This window comes from Salvelinus fontinalis, chromosome 6 (assembly GCF_029448725.1).
Source record: "Salvelinus fontinalis isolate EN_2023a chromosome 6, ASM2944872v1, whole genome shotgun sequence".
Classification (NCBI taxonomy): domain Eukaryota; kingdom Metazoa; phylum Chordata; class Actinopteri; order Salmoniformes; family Salmonidae; genus Salvelinus; species Salvelinus fontinalis.
The window spans coordinates 59351603-59374070 of record NC_074670.1 but is presented as its reverse complement, the minus strand read 5'-3'; the positions used below and the strand labels follow the sequence as shown (position 1 = coordinate 59374070).

Here is a 22468-nt window from a genome sequence, read left to right as displayed (position 1 = left end):
AGTGCACTACTTAGGGAATACGGTGCCGTTTGGGAAGTACCACTAGATTTTCTTGCACTGGGAAAGGAAGGCGCCTTCTCACCCGACTGACAGCTTTAAACAGTGTGAGTTTGTCAGAACGCATCAGGACATCCGTGACTCAGACCCATGCGGCCATTTTTATGATGGTCTGCTCTAGATATAACTGTGGTGGACATAGGATTATCTTGTGTGCTACGCCGCTGCAAGATGTCACATTCAATGTAGTCCCTCTTAAAGGCACCCAAGTTATTAGACATTTCTGCAGCGCATCTTTTTTATTCCATTAAAAAGCGCCTCCTGCCAAAAGCAACGGAGGAGCCAGAGGTAGCTGGCTAAATGTATAGGGAAGTGACAAATGGGAAGAGTCCATATAATTAACATTCTGGTGGCATTAGAGAAATCTGCTCTCCAGCCCGAGTCCAAATTGTAAAACTGAAGTATTTTCAACAGGATGTACTAAATCCTGTAATGTACAGTATGGGAGAATATTTTAAGGCCACATTTATTCTGACAATAGCCCAATCTGGAATATTCCCTGCTGTTCAATGCTAATTTCCATTAATGATATATTGTAACCTATACCCATTGACTCTAGAAGAATATAGTTTATGAATGCCTAATGAGCTTAGTTCAACTATCTCACTCAAACTCCAGATAGTAGAGTCCACAAAAAAAGTACACAATGGCGAATGAATTGAAAGGTATGCGTGTATTTTAGGTGAGACGGGCCTGGGCAAGTCCACTCTCATGGACACCCTGTTCAACACCAAGTTCGAGGGCGAACCCACCCAGCACAACCAGCCGAGTGTGCAGCTCAAGTCCAACACCTACGAGCTCCAGGAGAGCAATGTGCGCCTCAAGCTGACCGTGGTCAACACTGTGGGCTTCGGAGACCAAATCAACAAAGAGGACAGGTGAGAGACAATGATGTAGATAAACATATGCATATCTTGAATGTATGTCTGCCTGTCTGTCTTTGGGATTAGAGCCCCAGGTTCCGCTTCATGTGTCTAAGAGATGTATAGATTGTACAATCATTTATTGGTCGCATTCATTAGGCACAAAACAGAAGGAAACTCTCCGTTTCAGTACCCGTTTCACCACTAGGCCTGGTGTTTCTACAGTATACCACTGCCAAGAATATATCTTTCACAGGACTGATAGTTTGTGAATGTCACTCTTTAATTGTGCATGCTTGAGATGCCAACTATGAAGTGTGGACTTGAGATGCCCCCTATGAAGTAGAGGTCGACCGATTAGGATTTTTCAACGCTGACACCGATACCGATTATTGGAGGACCAAAAAAAGCCGATATCGATGTTAATCGGCCGATTTCAAAAAATGTTTTATTTGTAATAGTGACAATTACAACAATACTGAATGAACACTTATTAATACATCAATAAAATCAATTTAGCCTCAAATAAATAATGAAACATGTTCAATTTGGTTTAAATAATGCAAAAAAAAGTGTTGGAGAAGAAAGTAAAAGTGCAATATGTGCCATGTAAGAAAGCTAACGTTTAAGTTCCTTGCTCGGAACATGAGAACATTTGAAAGCTGGTGGTTCCTTTTAACATGAGTCTTCAATATTCCCAGGTAAGAAGTTTTAGGTTGTAGTTATTATAGGAATTAAAGGACTATTTCTCTCTATACCATTTGTATTTCATTAACCTTTGACAATTGGTTGTTCTTATAGGCACTTTATTATTGCCAGTGTAACAGTATAGCTTCCGTCCCTCTCCTCACTCCTACCTGGGCTCGAACCAGGAACACATCGACAACAGCCACCCTCGAAGCAGCGTTACTCATGCAGAGCAAGCGAGTAACGTTTGAAACGCTATTAGCGCGCACCCCGCTAACTAGCTAGCCATTTCACATCGGCTACACCAGCCTAATCTCGAGAGTTGATAGGCTTGAAGTCATAAACAGTGCAATGCTTGAAGCACAACGAAGAGCTGCTGGCAAAACGCACAAAAGTGCTGTTTGAATGAATCCTTACGAGCGAGCTGCTGCCTACCACCGCTCAGTCAGACTGCTCTATCAAATCATGGACTTAGTTATAACATAATAACACACAGAAATACGAGCCTTAGGTCATCAATATGGTCGAACCCAGAAACTATCATCTCGAAAACAAGACGTTTATTCTTTCAGTGAAATACGGAACCGTTCCGTATTTTATCTAACGGGTGGCATCATAAGTCTAAATATTCCTGTTACATTGCACAACCTTCAATGTTATGTCATAATTACGTAAAATTCTGGCAAATTAGGCGGCCCAAACTGTTGCATATACACTGACTCTGCGTGCAAGAGAAGTGACACATTTTCACCTGGTTAATATTGCCTGCTAACGTGGATTTCTTTTAGCTAAATATGCAGGTTTAAAAATATATACTTCTGTGTATTGATTTTAAGAAAGGCATTGATGTTTATGGTTAGGTACACATTGGAGCAATGTTACGCACCGCATCGATTATATGCAACGCAGGACACGCTAGATAAACTAGTAATATCATCAACCAGGTGTAGTTAACTAGTGATTATGATTGATTGTTTAATTGTTTTTTATAAGATAAGTTTAATGCTAGCTAGCAACTTACCTTGGCTTACTGCATTCGCGTAACAGGCAGTCTCCTCGTGGAGTTCAATGTAATCAGGTGGTTAGAGCGTTGGACTAGTTAACTGTAAGGTTGCAAGATTGAATCCCCCGAGCTGACAAGGTAAAAATCTGTCGTTCTGCCCCTGAACGAGGCAGTTAACCCACCGTTCCTAGGCCGTCATTGAAAATAAGAATGTGTTTTTAACTGACTTGCCTAGTTAAATAAAGATTAAATAAAGGTGTAAAAAAACGAACCAATTGGCCATTCCAATTAATTGGTCGACCTCTACTATGAAGTGTGGAACTGAGATGCCCCCTATGTAATGTGGAATTGAGATGCCCCCTATGAAGTGTGGACTTGAGGTCATCCCCTTTGGAGTCTGGTGGAACATTAGGTACTACTCTTATGATGCCTCTCCCATACCTTATGAAAACAGTGAGTCATTTATAGATTTATTGTTAGACAATATGAATAACAGTAGTCTGACACTTGAGCAAGGAGTCTCAAGGGCTAAATCATACAGTGTCTTGTCTGTGGGAAAGGGAGTAATACTCTACCTGTCACTTTCCATCTGATGGAAATCTTCTAGTGAACATGGGATCTCATTGTATCCATTCTCCCTCCCTCCTGTCATGTGAACCTCAGAGAGGGTGGATGATGTCATGTGAGCACCAGGCAGCTCTCTCTAATCTCAGTCCTCAGTCTGTCCCAGACCTCTCTAGCTGCTCTGGTTAGGGCCCCGAGGGGGAGGCTGTGCTAGTTACAGGAACCCTCATGTAGGTCAGCGCTCCAGGTTCAAACTGCTTCACATCACTATCAAATGGTGGCTGGATGAGGGTGAGCTAAGGGCTAGCAGTTAACCTCGGTTGAGTTTCTTATGAGGGGGAGTGGAGGTGGGAAGAGGTGTATGTGTGTGTGTCTGTGCGCTCACACGTGTTTGTGTGTTGAAGGGCAGAGCTAAAACCTGAGTTTAATCAGCGGTTCCTATCCGCTTTCGGCCATGCGGGGAATCTTCCCCTTCCTTGGCGATGGTATGCCTCTCCTCTGCTCCCTGATCCGTGCGCTCCCACGTCTCTTCCCCACCATGTTCTGCCTGATGACTCCCAGCTAATGAAACCCAGCTCAGCTGAATGATGGATCAGCAGATCACTTATATGGAGCTGAGCTGTACTCACTTAGCATCTAGCTACCTCCCACTAACAACACTCCGGGATTAAAGTACAAACTGGCTTAAATCTCTCACTTAAAGGGATACTTCTGGATTTTGGCATTGAAGCCCTTTATCTACTTCTCCAGAGTCAGATTAACCATTTGTGTGTCAGCTAGCATACTGGATGCAGAGACATAAAAATGGTATCCATAAGTTCGTCTGACTCTGGAACAAGTAGGTAAAGGGCTTCATTGCCGAAATCCCTTTAAGAGAGGCTTTACAACACCCTCTGGTATTCTATGGTGGTGGAAAGGTAAAGGTATAGCCTACCCTTAATCCTATATGACGATAGTAAGACACATTTTTTCTTTCAGTCCGGTTTCCTTATCAGCTGTTTATGGTGTGTTTATAACACCTTGAAACACATGCTTTTCTCTCCTCAGCTACAAGTCGATTGTGGAGTTTATCGACACCCAGTTTGAGGCCTATCTGCAGGAGGAGCTGAAAATCAAGCGCACGTTACACAGCTACCACGACACACGCATCCACGCCTGCCTGTACTTCATCGCACCCACCGGACACTCCCTCAAGTCCCTGGACCTGGTCACTATGAAGAAACTGGACAGCAAGGTGGGCTGCAAGGCTAGCTAATTACACTATGATTCCAATGGTTCACTGAGTTCAATTCCTGCGTGGGACAAATATAGTATACCGAGTTGACCTATATGTGTCACTGTCAAGGTTGGCTTCTCTGTAAGCCGCTTTGGAAAAAGATTTCTGCTAAATTACCATATTATGCAATCCATTCATTAAACTCTGCTGATTTGAAGTGCCACTTGAAAAGCAGCTTCCATAATATGATAACCTCGGTTGAAGAGTCATATTTTTTTCATAGATATTTATCTCTAGCGTCAAGATGATGTCACCATGTAGATGCAGGGCATCATTGATGTCATCACATCACATTGATGTCATCACACCACAGCATCGTGGCTCATAAACTCTTCTACACCATTTGCACGCTCAAAGATGGGCTCCTGTCCCGTGATGGTGTAGGTCAGCCGTGAAACGCCGGCCCTTGGTCGTCATGGTGACACTCACTCTATTTTCCTAGGGCCACCCCAAAAGGCACTATTTGCATAGAAACTTCCTGGCTTTCGAGTGTTTGCCAGAGCAGCTGTACCCTAGCCACCTTCCAGCCTCTGTGATCCAAAGCAGAAGCCTCCCTGTGTAGGCAGGCAGCTACAATGAAACAAAGCCTGTTGCGTAGAAGAGAGTGCAGTGTCTCTTGAGTTTATGGGTGAGAAGTGGTGGTGGGTGAATGTTTGACAAAGACCCCCCTGCATCCTCAGGCCTCCTCTTCCGTCCTGTGCCTCCATTGAAGCAGATATTCTGGCATATCTCTTCCCTATCTCTTCATGTTCTGATTTTGACACCAAGCATGGGGGCTGGAGGAAGTGTTTCTTCTAAACCAGCTGGATCAGTAGGCTCTCATCATTAACATTGTGTTTGGAGATCTCTTCACGAGATAGATCCTGCGTTAGAGATGAACTAGTACTACCCTCTCTTGTAAATGCTCTTACTGCTCTGCTGTCTATTTTTTATCTTTGCTTCGTTCCAAGCTCTGATTATGGCGGAAATGCACATAGATATGCCCAAATCAAACATCCCTGAAGCTAGTAGAGGCTAGAGGTGTTCAGATATAAAAAGACATGTTACATTTCTAGCTTTTGTATCTGTCTGTATGATATCCCTGCTGTAGACCAAGGCACAAGGCATCCAGAGAAGCATAAGAAAGGGAGGTGTAGGCTCAGATCTCAAGGTCTATTTATATCCTGTCTTGGCCAGATGTTCCCCACTTGTCTCAGGAGGTTTAGCTAGCTAGCTGTGATGTAATGACCTGGCTGCATAGGAGATGCTCGCATCATCCGGCCCCGCTCTGCTACCTTCCAGCTGAGGTCTCCCCAGCAAACACAGAATGTACTCGTAATGTTCCCAGAAGGTTCTCCTTTGGTTATTTGCTAGCTGGGTACACTCTCCAATCAGAACACCAGCTTGATGCTGCTGCACAATATAGGCTAAACCCAGCAGCTTGGGTACAACTTTGGTTTGATATGGGTTTAGTAGCCCATACAGAAAAAGTATATAATAACATAGATTTTAACAACCAACATATATGTACATGTATTTAAGTGTATGTAAATTACAGATATAAATATATGTTTAAGCCATTAAAAAAAATTCTGTTTTCATATATTTCTACATATGTTTCTGTATTTAAATATATGGTGTGGAAATTGATTTTGACAGTATGCTGTGGTTGGTAGTAAAATATATTCCCAAATATATTTCATAATTATAAACTGGGTGGTTTGCCGTGGTATATCAGACAGTATACCATGGGTATGACTAAACATTTGTTTTTACTTCTCTAATTACGTTGGTAACTAGTTTATAATAGCAATGATGCACCTCTGGGTTTGTCATATATGGTCAATATACCACGGCTAAGGGCTGTGTCCTAGCAATGTGTTGCGTCGTGGATATGAACAGCTCTTAGAAGCTAACCAGAATCTAGCCAGTTTACTGGCTAACGTTAGTATTCAGCTAACCACGATTTGTTGTCATCAGCTATCCTTTAGCTCGAAAAGCTATCGCCAGTTTTGTACTATGCGACTCAGACCAGAACATACCGGACCTATTTTTCTCTCCATATCCCCGGATTTCAACCGCAAGCTCTGGACATTTACACCTTGATCTCGCAGCTAGCTAGCTGCTATCCGTGTGACTATTGGCTTACGTTGATCCCGGCGCAAACATCAATTATTCCAGAGCTAGCCAGCTGAAGAGTTCCATCAGCCACTCCTGGGCTACAATCACCTATCCGGACCCGTTTTACTGCCGATGCGGAGCCCCACCGGGCCTTCACGACTGGACTACCGACCTTATCTGCCCGAGGGAGTTATCCAACTGGCCCCTCCGTCGCGACGTTACCTGAATGCCCATCTGCGGCCCGCTAATCGTTAGCTGTCTTATCGGCTGCTGAATAGCTCTATCTATCGGACAATTTTTCTTGGGTCACTATAACTATATCTATTTTGCCAATTGGATTGATACCCTCTACCACACGGAACCCCACTAATCTACCGTCGGAAACGCACAAGGTGGCTAAAATCTGACTTCCATCCTATGCTAGCTTGCTACCGATGGCTCAGCTAGCTGTCTGAATCGCCGTTACCCCAACCAACCTCACTACTCACTGGACCCTTATGATCACTCGACTAAGCATGCTTCTCCTTAATGTCAATATGCCTTGTCCATTGCTGTTCTGGTTAGTGTTTATTGGCTTATTTCACTGTAGAGCCTCTAGCCCTGCTCATTATACCTTATCCAACCTTTCAGTTCCACCACCCACACATGCGATGACATCACCTAGTTTCAATGATGTTCTGGAGACAATATCTATCTCATCATCACTCAATACCTAGGTTTACCTCCACTGTATTCACATCCTACCATACCTTTGTCTTTACATTATACCTTGAAGCTATTTTATCGCCCCCAGAAACCTCCTTTTACTCTCTGTTCCGGACGTTCTAGGCGACCAATTCTCATAGCTTTTAGCCGTACCCTTATCCTACTTATCCTCTGTTCCTCTGGTGATGTAGAGGTGAATCCAGGCCCTGCGGTGCCTAGCTCCACTCCTATTTCCCAGGCGCTCTCATTTGATGACTTCTGTAACCGTAATAGCCTTGGTTTCATGCATGTTAACATTAGAAGCCTCCTCCCTAAGTTTGTTTTATTCACTGCTTTAGCACACACTGCCAACCCGGATGTTCTAGCTGTGTCTGAATCCTGGCTTAGGAAGACCACCAAAAATTCTGAAATCTCCATTCCTAACTACAAGATTTTCAGACAAGATAGAACTGCCAAAGGGGGCGGTGTTGCAATCTACTGCAGAGATAGCCTGCAGAGTTCTGTCCTACTATCCAGGTCTGCACCCAAGCAATTTGAACTTCTACTTTTAAAAATCCACCTCTCTAAAAACAAGTCTCTCACTGTTGCCGCCTGCTATAGACCACCCTCTGCCCCCAGCTGTGCTCTGGACACCATATGTGAACTAATTGCCCCCAATCTATCTTCAGAGCTCGTGCTGCTAGGCGACCTAAACTGGAACATGCTTAACTCCCCAGCCATCCTACAATCTAAGCTTGATGCCCTCAATCTCACACAAATTATCAATGAACCTACCAGGTACCACCCCAAAGCCGTAAACACGGGCACCCTCATAGATATCATCCTACCCAACTTGCCCTCTAAATACACCTCTGCTGTTTTCAACCAAGATCTCAGCGATCACTGCCTCATTGCCTGCATCCGTAATGGGTCAGCGGTCAAACGACCTCCACTCATCACTGTCAAACGCTCCCTGAAACATTTCAGCGAGCAGGACTTTCTAATCGACCTGGCCGGGTATCCTGGAAGGATATTGATATCATCCCGTCAGTAGAGGATGCCTGGTTATTTTTTTTAAATGCCTTCCTCACCATCTTAAATAAGCATGCCCCATTCAAGAAATTTAGAACCAGGAACAGATATAGCCCTTGGTTCTCTCCAGACCTTACTGCCCTTAACCAACACAAAAACATCCTATGGCGTTCTGCATTAGCATCGAACAGCCCCCGTGATATGCAACTTTTCAGGGAAGCTAGAAACCAATATACACAGGCAGTTAGAAAAGGCTAGCTTTTTCAAGCAGAAATTTGCTTCCTAAGAAGCAAATTTCTTAGGAAGAGAATGGAAAATAAGAACACCTCCTCCCAGCTGCCCACTGCACTGAGGACAGGAAACACTGTCACCACCAATAAATCCACTATAATTGAGAATTTCAATAAGTATTTTTCTACGGCTGGCCATGCTTTCCACCTGGCTACCCCTACCCCGGTCAACAGCACTGCACCCCCCACAGCAACTCGCCCAAGCCTTCCCTATTTCTCCTTCTCCCAAATCCAGTCAGCTGATGTTCTGAAAGAGCTGCAAAATCTGGACCCGGGCTAGACAATCTGGACCCTTTCTTTCTAAAATGATCTGCCGAAATTGTTGCAACCCCTATTACTAGCCTGTTCAACCTCTCTTTCGTGTCGTCTGAGATTCCCAAAGATTGTAAAGCAGCTGCAGTCATCCTCTTCAAAGGGGGAGACACTCTAGACCCAAACTGCTACAGACCTATATCTATCCTACCCTGCCTTTCTAAGGTCTTCGAAAGCCAAATCAACAAACAGATTACCGACCATTTCGAATCCCACCATACCTTCTCCACTATGCAATCTGGTTTCAGAGCTGGTCATGGGTGCACCTCAGCCATGCTCAAGGTGCCTCGCCTGGTTCACCAACTACTTCTCTGATAGAGTTCAGTGTGTCAAATCGGAGGGCCTGTTGTCCGGGCCTCTGGCAGTCTCTATGGGGGTGCCACAGGGTTCAATTCTTGGACCAACTCTCTTCTCTGTATACATCAATGATGTCGCTCTTGCCAGCTGGTGAGTCTCTGATCCACCTCTACGCAGATGACACCATTCTGTATACTTCTGGCCCTTCTTTGGACACTCTGTTAACAACCATCCAGACGAGTTTCATTGCCATACAAATCTCCTTCCGTGGCCTCCAATTGCTCTTAAATACAAGTAAAACTAAATGCATGCTCTTCAACCGATCGCTGCCTGCACCTGCCCGCCCGTCCAACATCACTCCTCTGGACGGTTCTGACTTAGAATATGTGGACGACTACAAATACCTAGGTGTCTGGTTAGACTGTAAACTCTCCTTCCAGACTCACATCAAACATTTCCAATCCAAAGTTAAATCTAGAATTGGCTTTCTATTTCGCAACAAAGCATCCTTCACTCATGCTGCCCTTGTAAAACTGACCATCCTACCGATCCTCGACTTTGGCGATGTCATTTACAAAATAGCCTCCAATACCCTACTCAATAAATTGGATGCAGTCTATCACAGTGCCATCCGTTTTGTCACCAAAGCCCCATATACTACCCACCACTGGGACCTGTACTCTCTCGCTGGCTGTCCCTCGCTTCATACTCGTCGCCAAACCCACTGGCTCCAGGTCATCTACAAGACCCTACTAGGTAAAGTCCCCCCTTATCTCAGCTCGCTGGTCACCATAGCAACACCCACCTGTAGCACGCACTCCAGCAGGTATATCTCTCTGGTCACCCCCAAAACCAATTCTTCCTTTGGCCGCCTCTCCTTTCAGTTCTCTGCTGCCAATGACTGGAATTAACTACAAAAATCTCTGAAACTGGAAACACTTATCTCCCTCACTAGCTTTAAGCACCAGCTGTCAGAGCAGCTCACAGATTACTGCACCTGTACATAGCCCATCTATAATTTCGCACAAACAACTACCTCTCCCCCTACTGTATTTATTTATTTTGCTCTTTTGCACCCCATTATTTCTATCTTTACTTTGCACATTCTTCCACTGCAAATCTACCATTCCAGTGTTTTACTTGCTATATTGTATTTACTTCGCCACCATGGCCTTTTTTTTGCCTTTACCTCCCTTATCTCACCTCATTTGCTCACATTGTATATACTTATTTTTTTTCTACTGTATTATTGACTGTATGTTTGTTTTACTCCATGTGTAACTCTGTGTTGTTGTATGTGTCGAACTGCTTTGCTTTATCTTGGCCAGGTCGCAATTGTAAATGAGAAATTGTTCTCAACTTGCCTACCTGGTTAAATAAAGGTTAAATAAAAAAAATAACAACAATCCTACACCTGCTCTGCTCCCTAGCTGCTAGCATGCACTTTGTACTAAATATTGTAATTCTGATTTTAAAACTTGATGCAAGTATGTAAAAAACAAACAAATCAATGCCTGTGTCTTTTGTATGTATTTTGAATGATTGTTTTGTCTATGTGCCTGCACATATCATTTCCTCATTAGCGGATAGCCTAATAACATTTTCTGATCTAATTTCATCTCCTCAAACAACAGGTCAACATCATCCCCATCATCGCCAAATCAGACGCCATCTCCAAAAGCGAGCTGACCAAGTTCAAGATCAAGATCACCAGTGAGCTAGTCAGCAACGGTGTTCTGATCTACCAGTTCCCCATCGACGATGAGACGGTGGCAGAGATCAACTCCACCATGAACGTAAGATAACCCTTCTATGATGCTGCTCATTTTAGTTCAGCAGCATTTCAGCAAGTTATACAGACTTACTAGTTATAGTTGAGACGTATGAGAGTGACTGACAAGGTTTGGTTACGAAGAAATATCAAGTGAATACGATAGTTGATGTTTTCATAGAAGATTTATTTGTGATGCCAAGTAATACAATATACGTACAATATATTTCACACAATCATTACAGGAGTAGATATAGTTGTGTATCTGTACCCCTCGAGTGAGTTTCCTTTCACTATGAGAGTTCTGAGTAATTTATTCTGTTAATTCTCAGAACATTGAAACAGCAGCACTAGAGCAGGATACGAGTACCATCTGTGTCCAGTCTTCCTCCTCCACCAGTCCAGTACAGTGTATGGCAATCAGCTAGCTCTTGCTACAGGAAGCTCTATGTGGGAAAGGGCCCCTGGCCGCTGACAAACGGGCCGGGGTTAAATGAGCGGACCATGAGGAGTGACATAAGCGAGTGGAGAATGCCAATTCTTCTGACTGAGCAGAACCCAGCTGATTTGCGTTAGTCAATTAGCTCTCAAGACTCTCGCCCTCCGATCTCACGAAGACGCCACCGCTCTGGCAGAAAGGCCACCCACTCCGATCACTGCAGTGAGAAGCCCTTGCTGTTGGATGAATGGAACGTGTATTAACTTGCAATATAGACCTAACATGATTCACATCACTTGTAATTAACTTTGTGTGAGGTTCACTCTGCCAATTGTTTTGCCTGTCAAGAGATGTGCTCCAATTTATCCAAATCTAAATAATCAAGTTATGTAATGGAGTGATAACATGGGATGATAATTGCAGGAAGTGTCAATAATGTGTGTGCTTGCATGATGTGTGTAATATGTGTGTTGTGTTTGATAGAAAGAGAGAAAGGCAGAGAGAGGGACTCAGGTGTCACTGCACTAACGAGAATCCCTTCTGCTCCGCAGGCCCATTTGCCGTTCGCCGTGGTGGGAAGCACGGAGGAAGTGAAGATCGGCAACAAGATGGTGAAAGCGCGGCAGTACCCCTGGGGGACGGTACAGGGTAAGCTAGGTCACATACAACAGGGGAAATGAGAGCGGGGGTCCTTCCATTTTTGGCCACCATTTCCCTCCCACTCATTCCACCCCAACTCCCTAAACAACTACATTTATACTGTCAAGAGGGAAGCCATCACTGCTGCTTATGTAATCTCATTCAAGTTTGTCTATTTAACAATGCATGCGCCCACTCTTCCATAACTGTATGAGCTACAGCAGCGGTTGCTTGAGTCATGTCACAAATGTCTGAGGGTTCTATGGGATTGATTTATCTCAAACGAGTCAATAATGCTTGAAAAGTGGTAGGTCATGAAACCTGTGAGCATTATCAGGGTAAGTCACTGATTTACCATAGGAATACAGATGTGAAACGTCTCGTATTCTCAGTATATCAAATTATATGACACTTCCTCCGTATTCCCACACCTTATCACCTGTCAATTTGTTCTTTGGTTCAGTATGGTGTACTCGTATGCATGTCGGTTTAGGCTGTGTGTGGATACGTGGGGGGGTTGTGTGAACTAGACCTAGCCCTGCCCAGCACATGGAACATATATACAAGGCTGAGGCTGTCTCAGACATTGAGTACGGTGCTCTCCTCCGTTCACAGAGTACGGTGCTCTCCTCCGTTCACAGAGTACGGTGCTCTCCTCCGTTCGCCGAGTACGGTGCTCTCCTCCGTTCGCCGAGTACGGTGCTCTCCTCCGTTCGCCGAGTACGGTGCTCTCCTCCGTTCGCCGAGTACGGTGCTCTCCTCCGTTCGCGCCGAGTACGGTGCTCTCCTCCGTTCACAGAGTACGGTGCTCTCCTTCGTTCACAGAGTACGGTGCTCTCCTCCGTTCACCGAGTACGGTGCTCTCCTCCGTTCGCCGAGTACGGTGCTCTCCTCCGTTCGCCGAGTACGGTGCTCTCCTCCGTTCGCCGAGTACGGTGCTCTCCTCCGTTCGCCGAGTACGGTGCTCTCCTCCGTTCGCCGAGTACGGTGCTCTCCTCCGTTCACTGTATGGTTCACTCTGATGGTGCACATGACTCTGTGGCCCTCCACTATATTCTAAAACCAGAAATGAACCCTCCATAAGGCATGAATGGAGCTGTGTACATTTGTTATTAGTGTTCACTGAGTATTACACATACCTGCACATTTCAACCGCAGTTTAGTCAGAAATGTGTTTATGTGAGTTGTGAATGTGTGGTTCTGGTCTTTTACAATGGCTGTCGTTTGTTCAATTTGTAGTGGTTAATGGATTGACCCACACTGTCACAACCAGTGGTAGTGTTTAATTCAAACGCTGTTGAGTAGTAGCTGTCTGATGTGTGTGTGTGTGTGTGTGTGTGTGTGTGTGTGTGTGTGTGTGTGTGTGTGTGTGTGTGTGTGTGTGTGTGTGTGTGTGTGTGTGTGTGTGTGTGTGTCGTCGGCAGTGGAGAATGAGAACCACTGTGACTTTGTGAAGCTGAGAGAGATGCTAATCAGGGTGAACATGGAGGATCTTAGAGAGCAGACTCACACCAGACACTACGAGCTCTACCGTCGCTGCAAGCTGGAGGAAATGGGCTTCAAGGACACGGACCCCGACTGCAAACCCTTCAGGTGAGGCTGCTTCTCGTCATATTTCCTCCTTACTTCCTGTTTCCTCTTAACTCCCTACATCCCTCAGAGACTGCGTCCCGATTCTCCACCCTGCTGCACACTCCTTGTCATAGATTTAACAATGGTGTAAACTCCCTCCACAGGGAAACCTTTTGTCTGGTTATTTATTTTCTTTAGCCACAGAACCCCTAGCAACAATAATTAGAGCTCATGGCTCAATCCGGGGCATAGAGATTGGTGGAGATCAACATGTGACATCATTGTATGCAGATTACGTTTTACTTTATTGATCTAAACCAGAACATTCTCTGACATGCCTTTTATTACTGTTAGACACATGGTGCTGTGTCCAGATTCAAAGTAAATTGGGAGAACTGAAATAATGCCCGTTTGTAGTCATGACTTCTCAAGCTTAGAAAGTACATCTAAGTGGAAATAGACAAAGACATATGACATCCCTGGGTGTACTGATACCATGCAGTCTGGAGGAGGCACATAAAATCAATTACTCTCCTTTAATAGATAGGTTGAATCCGATGTTCAGTAATGGAGATCTCTCCCTTTCTCTATGATGGGTAGGGTCAACATAATCAAAATGAATATATGAATAAGGTTGATGTATTTATTCCAGCCCCTGACAGTTTCAATTCCATCCAACTTTTTTTAAATAAAATGGCCTGCTCTCCAACTTTATTTGGAATGGAAAGACCTCAAGAGTCAAATTGACTGTTTAATACTTCCTCTATGAAGCTGGACGTCTTGGACTACCTCATAGGAAGATGTATTACTGGGCTGTACAACTGCTTTCACTTAAACAATGGAAATCAGTCTATCCTTATGCATGGAGGACTATTGAAGCCGTACATGTAATACGTTATGATCTAAAATATATTCACAATATTCACTACTAAAAACAGACAGTCCACTGATTCTCAATGTCATTAATGTTTTGGAAAATGTACATTAATTCATGAGGTGGAAAGAACAAATATCGCCAGGCACCCCTATTTGGAATAACCCCACCTTACCTCCAGTGTTTGTTCCAAAGTGGCATTATGAATTTCGAACATGGATCTCTACTGTTTCAATCAATTACAAGAAAGACTTGGGATTATCCAAGGCCGATTTCTTTTAAGTTCTTCCATTCAGATCGTATTCAATCACTTCAACAGAATCTGGATGAACCGACGGCTTCTAGCATAGAAAAATACTGAAAGAGGCTGCAACGCTAAAGAAGTTGATTGCCAAGTTTTATCAAGGGTTGATTTAAACTCTACCAGATGGTTCAGAACCTAGAAGGAAACCATGGGAAACAGATCTAAAGGAAGAAATTGAGGAGAACTATTGGTCACAGATATGTTCCAAGATGGCGTAGCAGTCGGATGTCTATTTGTCCCGTCCCATGTACTGTATATATCGTTTTCTTCGTATATATTTCGTATATATTTTTAATCTCAATTTCCATCTACGGACTGAACATACTCTCCTGCAACTCTCCTCACCCAATGTGGTACGGATCTGCAATTCTTTTACACTTTGGAACTGGAACCCCCAGCCAGCTAACTAGCTACTAGCTAGTAGTCAGTTAGCCAATGCTAGCGGTCATCACTGTTAACTCGGACATCAGCCAGCCTCAGCCCGGTCAATTCCTGCCAGTCTGCACAGCGCGATATCAACCCAGAGCATATTAGACTGCTTTTTCCATAACACATCTCTGGATTCCTACCGCAAGCTCTGAACCTTTACACCGGATCATCACAGCTAGCTAGCTGCTATCCGAGTGGCTGCTCCTGGCTAACGTCTCTGTCCCGAAGCAAGCACCAGCTAGCCTGGAGCTAGGCCTATCTCCCGGCTAGCCAAAGAGGTCCTTCAGCCAATTATTGGGCTACAATACCTATTTTGACAATTGGCCTGGACCCTTTTACTGCCGACACGGAGCCCCACCGATCCATCACGACTGGTCTACCGACGTAACCGTCCGAGGGGGTCTCAACAGGCTCTTCTGTTACGATGTCGCCGAGGAACCATCTACTAGCCCCGGGCTGCTAGCTTTTCTGAACCATGTGTCCCCTGCTTGCCTAGCGTAGTAGTGATTACAGAACGGCACCTTGACTCACCTATTGCTGCTCCTTTGACCCTTTGACCACTCGGCTACACAGCTGATGCCCTCTGGACTGTTTCAAAAACACTGTACCTCTTTTTGTTTACCTGTCGGCCCCAGCCTCGAACTCAGGTCCTATATGTACCTAACTAACCCGCCCCGCCCATTCATCCCCATTTACCCGTTGTTGTCTTAGCTCTCCTGATCAACACCTGTGTTTGCTTTATGCCTCTCTCTAATGTCAATATGCCTTGTCTACTGCTGCCTTGGCTAGTTCTTACTGTTTTATTTCACTGTAGAGCCCTTAGTCCCGCTCAAAATGCCTTAGATAGCTCTTTTGTCCCACCCCACGCACATGCGGAGACCTCACCTGGCTTAACTGGTGCCTCCAGAGATGAAACCTCTCTCATTTTCACTCAATGCCTAGGTTTACCTCCACTATGCTCACATCTTACCTTTTCCATTGTCTGTACGTTATGCCCTGAATCTATTCTACCATGCCCAGACATCTGCTCCTTTTATTCTCTGTCCCCAACGCACTAGACAACCAGTTCTTATAGCCTTTAGCCGTACCCTTATCCTACTCCTCCTCTTTTCCTCTGGTGATGTAGAGGTTAACCCAGGCCCTGTTCCACTCCTATTCCCCAGGCGCTATCTTTTGTTGACTTCTGTAACCGTAAAAGCCTTGGTTTCGTGCATGTTAACATTAGAAGCCTCCTCCCTAAGTTTGTTTTATTCACTGCTTTAGCACACTCCACCAACCCTGATGTCCTAGCCGTGTCTGAATCCTGGCTTAGGAAGGCCACCAAAAATTGGCCACCACCTGAAATTTCCATCCCCAACTACAAAATTTTCCGCCAAGATAGAACTGCCAAAGGGGGTGGAGTTGCAATCTACCGCAGAGATAGTCTGCAGAGTTCTGTCATCATATCCAGGTCTGTGCCAAAACAGTTCGAGCTTCTACTTTTAAAAATCCACCAGTCTCTCACTGTTGTCGCTTGTTATCGACCCCCCTCAGCCCCCAGCTGTGCCCTGGACACCATATGTGAATTAATTGCCCCCCATTTATCTTCAGAGTTTGTACTGTTAGGTGACCTAAACTGGGATATGCTTAACACCCCGGCCGTCCTACAATCTAAGCTGAATGCCCTCAATCTCACACAAATAATCAATGAACCTACCAGGTACAACCCTAAGTCCGTAAACACGGGCACCCTCATAGATATCATCCTGACCAACCTGCCCTCTAAATACTCCTCTGCTGTCTTCAACCAGAATCTCAGTGATCACTGCGTCATTGCCTGCGTCAATAATGGGTCCGCGGTCAAACGACCACCCTTCATCACTGCCAAACGCTCCCTAAAACACTTCAGCGAGCAGGCCTTTCTAATTGACCTGACCCGGGTATCCTGGAAGGATATTAAACTCATTCCGTCAGTAGAGGATGCCTTTGTTATTCTTTAAAATTGCTTTCCTCACCATCTTAAATAAGCATGCCCCATTCAAAAATGTACAACTAAGAACAGATATAGCCCTTGGTTCACTCCAGACTTGACTGCCCTTGACCAGCACAAAAACATCCTGTGGCGCACTGCATTAGCATTGAATAGCCCCCGCGATATGTAACTTTTCAGGGAAGTTAGGAACCAATATACACAGGCAGTTAGGAAAGCTAAGGCTAGCTTTTTCAAACAGAAATTTGCATCCTGTAGCACAAACTCAAAAAAGTTCTGGGACACTGTAAAGTCCATGGAGAATAAGAGCACCTCCTCCCAGCTGCCCACTGCACTGAGGCTACGAAACACTGTCACCAGCGATAAATCTACGATAATTTCAATAAGAATTTTTCGACGGCTGGCCTTGCTTTCCACCTGGCTACCCCTGCCCCGGTCAACAGCTCTGCACCTCCCACAGCAACTTGCCCAAGCCTCCCCCATTTCTCCTTCACCCAAATCCAGATAGCTGATGTTCTGAAAGAGCTGTATAATCTGGACCCCTACAAATTAGCTGGGCTAGACAATCTGGACCCTCTCTTTCTAAAATGATCCGCCGCAATTGTTGCAATCCCTATTACTAGCCTGTTCAATCTCTCTTTCGTATCGTCTGAGATCCCTAAAGATTGGAAAGCTGCCGCGGTCATCCCCCTCTTCAAAGGGGGAGACACTCTAGACCCAAACTGTTACAGTTCTATATCTATCCTACCCTGCCTTTCTAAAATCTTTGAAAGCCAAGTTAACAAACGTATCACCGACCATTTTGAATCCCACCGTACCTTTTCCGCTATGCAATCTGGTTTCCGAGCGGGTCATGGGTGCACCTCAGCCCCCTCAATTGCTTTGCTTTATCTTGGCCAGGTTGCAGTTGTACTTGAGAACTTGTTCTCAACTGGCCTACCTGGTTAAATAAAGGTGAATTAAAAAAAAATCTGTGAAATGGTTCATACCTGCTCCTACAACGGTAGACATAAACTACTGCAATTTAATATAATTCATAGAACTTACTACACTCCTGCCAGAATGCATCTAATGCACCCAGAAATGTCATATCTCTGTTGGAGATGCAAATAGCACAAAGGAACCCTTTTACATATGCTGTGGATCTGTGGTAAACTGACAATGTATGTGCTATCATTTCATTGTGTTTAGTAATTTATATCCATCCATCTCCACGATTATGTCTGTTGGGAAATGTAAATATTGGTGATCAATATCAGAGGAAGTTTTGTAATCTAGGTCTAATTGCTGCAAAAAAATGGAACGCCATCAATTGGAAAGCCTTATATTCACCCTCAATAACAAACAGGAGGACTGAACTCTCTAGCTACAATCCCATAAGACTATATGTTATAAAATGAAACATAAACCAGGCATGTTTGACCGAATTTGGAAAATATATGTTGACCACCTTAAAGAGTGCTTTGTATAGTGTGCGTTTTATTTTTGTGTTGTAGTCTTGTAGAAAAACTAAAAAAACTAAAAATAGTTTAAAAAAAATAAAGGAACTCCCTCCAGCCAATTCCTAACATAATTCCAATGCTTTGAACTCCATGGCGAGGAGTGTGCCAGAGCACTCTTTAGGAGAAGGGTGAGGAAACGGGATGCACCACTTTCCACTTTCTACCACCCCCTTAGTTAATCACAAACACTTTTATCATTTTGATTTAAATGACAGTCTGCTCTATTCCACTGTAATGATAGACATAGTACTAACGTATATGACTCATTAGTATGACATCATTTATGTCTTTCCTCTTTCTGTGTGGACCCCAGTCTGCAGGAGACGTATGAGGCCAAGAGGAACGAGTTCATGGGAGAGCTGCAGAAGAAAGAGGAAGAGATGAGGCAGATGTTCGTCCAGAGAGTCAAGGAAAAGGAGGCTGAGCTGAAGGAGGCTGAGAAAGAGGTTTGTGTATGTGTGTACACAGGAAGGTTTCGCCGTTACTAATTAACGCTTTAATTCTGCCACGTCATCACCAATCCTACCAACCTAAGAAGAACTAGGGTTACATGTGCGACATCTCTTTTTGCTACAGATATCACACCTAAATTAGTTTCTATCTGAGACGTAAGTCTTCTCCCTCGCCACACAGCTGCACGAGAAGTTTGACCGGCTCAAGAAGCTGCACCAGGATGAGAAGAAGAAGCTGGAGGACAAGAAGAAATCCCTGGATGACGAGCTCAACGGCTTCAAGCAGAAAAAGACGGCCGCTGAGCTCCTGCAGTCCCAGGCTCTGCAGGCAGGGGGCTCCACCACACTCAAGAGGGACAAGGAGAGGAAAAAGTAAGTGTCTCCTGTGTTCACCTCCCTACCACTCACACAGCAGGCAGTGTTCAGGGGCATGTTCATTAGGCACCCAAACAGAATAGAACAGACTGAAACAGGGAGGGACTACCTAGACCTGTCAAATGAGAAACGCTCATTTTCATGTTCAGTTCGAAATGCTTTAACATGGTTCATTTTGCTGCCTTAATGAACACGACCCAGCTATACTTGAGGATTCCTTAGGGATACTAGACTGGAGCAGTCTGATCTAGGAGGATCAAAGACCAACTGGATATATTGTGACTATATTGTTTCCCCTAGATTGTTTTCCAGGCTGAGCGCAAAGGCCCCCAAATCAACATTCAGGGCCTCATTAACCAAAATGAGGGGTGCCCTGCCTATACAATAATAGGGGAACACTGGGTCATTCATTCCACTTAGATTAGGTGCCATCCAAAATGATGTAATACTGTCCTCCCCTATCCACGCATTTGTATTTGGTGATACAGATGGTGGGATGGACTGATCAAAATAGAAATGTGATTTAGTTCTGTGCTGTATATATGTGGACCACTGTACTGTATGCTGTTGTTGCATCACCACACCTCAGATATAAAGAAGCCTGGCACACACCACACCTAGAAAAACGACAAACTCCTTATCGAAGCTTTCATTTGCCTTGTGTCGATGCATTTCCAGGAACTCTTTGCCTGAGCGTTAATGTCACTGAGCATTGAGTGGTTTCTCTCCCCAGTCTAATGGATGAGTGATAATCAACGAAAACTGACTGATTACTTTGAAATGGAGGAGCAATAGATGTCGTGATGCTTAGCTTAACAGTCTAGCAAGCCTTTGCTCTTATTCCTTTATAACTATGGTATAGAGGGGGACTTGCTATTCTTCTACAGAGTAGAGTACCATATCTAGTAATATCCTAAACCAGATGTAAACCAGATTAATTTAAATTAGACTTGGTATTACAGGAATCTGATTGTATTGACCCTAGACTAGGGACACTGCTGGTATAGGCCTATATCCCATAGGAATGTTGGTTGTCATTTTTACAGCTTGTTTTATCTGTAGTATAGGGCTGCAGTATTAGGGCCGTGGTGACAGAGTTGTTGTCGTGGGTCCCTTCATGTTGGTAATCACTCCTGGTTGTGTATTCAAGCTGATGTGAGCCCTGTCACCGGCCCCGTTAGAAAGAAAGAAGACACTTGCACTGAGAAAGGTTCTTTTTTTATTCTAATGATTTTCTTTACAGTTCTTCTGTCCTTTCTCTCCACTATCTCTGAACTCTGGACTTTTCCCCCTGCCAGGCAGTTGTTTTTCCACCTCACAGGGTTCACTTTACTCTCCTCCCCATTCACTTTGTGTCTCTGGGTTACTGATCAAAACATTATTGGCCAGTTTCCTGGACACAGATTAAGCCTTGACCTAGACTAAAAAGCCTAGCTTAATCTTGTCTGAGAAACTGGCCGTATGAATGATAGTTAATACTTCCTCGTTTGCTAAACCTTTGGATCCCAAACAAGGAGCCTTTCTATTTCCTTATCTAGTGCAAAATATAAGCCTGTAGATAGCTTATGCTACAAATTAATGTTTTGTTCAGGAACCAAAGGACATGAGCATGGCATGTTTTAGTGAGTGGTGTAGATGTGACATGTGTATGTGTTGCCGCGTTCAAGACAACTCGGAAACTGACATTTCCGACTCATAAACTTGTTGTAGAAAGATGAGGCCCAAGTTTCCCACTTTGAAAATATCTGAATCAGCCAATAGGAAGCTCTACACAAAAAAAACATATTTAACTCTGAGGTTCCTAGTTTCCAAGGGGTCTTGAATGCACCATATTTCTCCTGTGAGTGCATGTGTCACCTATGTTCATCCATGCTGTTTTACAGTTAACCCCTCCACTTGCTGCATGCTGCATGAGGCATCTTGTCCTGGTAAGGCTTGCATACTCAACTGTTCCCCTGGTAACCAATGACAAAAAGCACAAAAATCTATGTTTAAATACATGTTAATCAGATGTGAGTTAAACATATATTTTAACTTAAATGAGAAGGAAGTCCTCAAATTATAATTATACATTTATTTCAATAAGTATTTTAACTTCTAGCAGCTGGTAGAAATGCAGGCAACAATATGTCTACTATCAATACCACAACAATCTGCTTTTGTGGTCCGCCCTTCCCGGGCCTGGCCAGCCACTACACAAAGAGACATTCAGAGTCCTGCAGAAACTGCAGGGTCACGCTAGTGCGCTGTTCAGCTATAGGGCCAATTCTTGTGTACAAGGATTTTTATAGCAATGTTTTTGTTGTTGATCCTTCAGCTACTTGACACTCGCCTCTTTGTTGACACAAAAGAAAAACACACTGAGAGATACGCTATTCATACAGACTCAGCCATACACTCATCAACAGAAAGGGTTCCAAAAGGGTTCTTCGGCTGTCCATAAAGTAAGGAGCCTTGCACGAGCCCAAACGGCAGGAGCCTATCTCCTGTTTCTGTAGCGTGAGTCAGCTTGATGTACAAGTAAACCCCCTGGACAGGACACTAGTCCACTAGTCCTATCATAGGGCCTTACCCCCAATCTATCTCCTTGATGCTGAATGCCAAACAGAGACACATCAGTTCCCATTTTTATGACCTGGCCGGGATGGAACTACCAACCTTCCAATCCCAGGGCGGACACTCTAACCACAAGGCCACTGAGTTGGTGTGGTGTCTATTAGCATACCAAGTCCATTTAGTTTCAACAGATACTCTAAATCTCCCCACCCCCATTCACTCATAAGTCCTATAAACATTAACAACCTAAGTGCATGTTCCTTTTAACATTACATTTTACCACTAACATGAAGAATGTGATTCTGTCATTTTATTAAAAAGTATGTCTATCACAGGAAGTTGGTGGCACCTTCATTGGGGAGGACGGGCTCATGGTAATGGCTGGTTTCCATGTGTTTGATGCCATTCCATTAGTGCTGTT

The 22468-nt window shown here is 44.2% G+C and overlaps 1 protein-coding gene across 5 annotated transcripts in view; it reads left to right on the top strand.

The window, feature by feature from the left end:
* The window catches only part of LOC129858208 (septin-6-like), a 45923-nt gene that overhangs the window by 13724 nt on the left and 9731 nt on the right, over positions 1 to 22468 (top strand). For 2 of the 5 annotated variants that reach the window (XR_008759992.1, XR_008759991.1), the window contains exons 3-10: positions 740 to 935; positions 4222 to 4408; positions 10800 to 10961; positions 11927 to 12023; positions 13439 to 13607; positions 18978 to 19110; positions 19298 to 19488; positions 20642 to 20701. Coding sequence is in view for 3 of the 5 variants with exons in the window: in XM_055927252.1 (XP_055783227.1) it covers positions 740 to 935; positions 4222 to 4408; positions 10800 to 10961; positions 11927 to 12023; positions 13439 to 13607; positions 18978 to 19110; positions 19298 to 19488; positions 21375 to 21378 (1139 nt within the window). In the remaining 2 variants the exon portion in view is untranslated. Of the gene's footprint in view, positions 1 to 739; positions 936 to 4221; positions 4409 to 10799; positions 10962 to 11926; positions 12024 to 13438; positions 13608 to 18977; positions 19111 to 19297; positions 19489 to 20641; positions 20702 to 21374; positions 21420 to 22468 lie in introns of all 5 variants that reach the window. The other 3 variants (XM_055927252.1, XM_055927251.1, XM_055927250.1) reach the window with 2 other exon arrangements.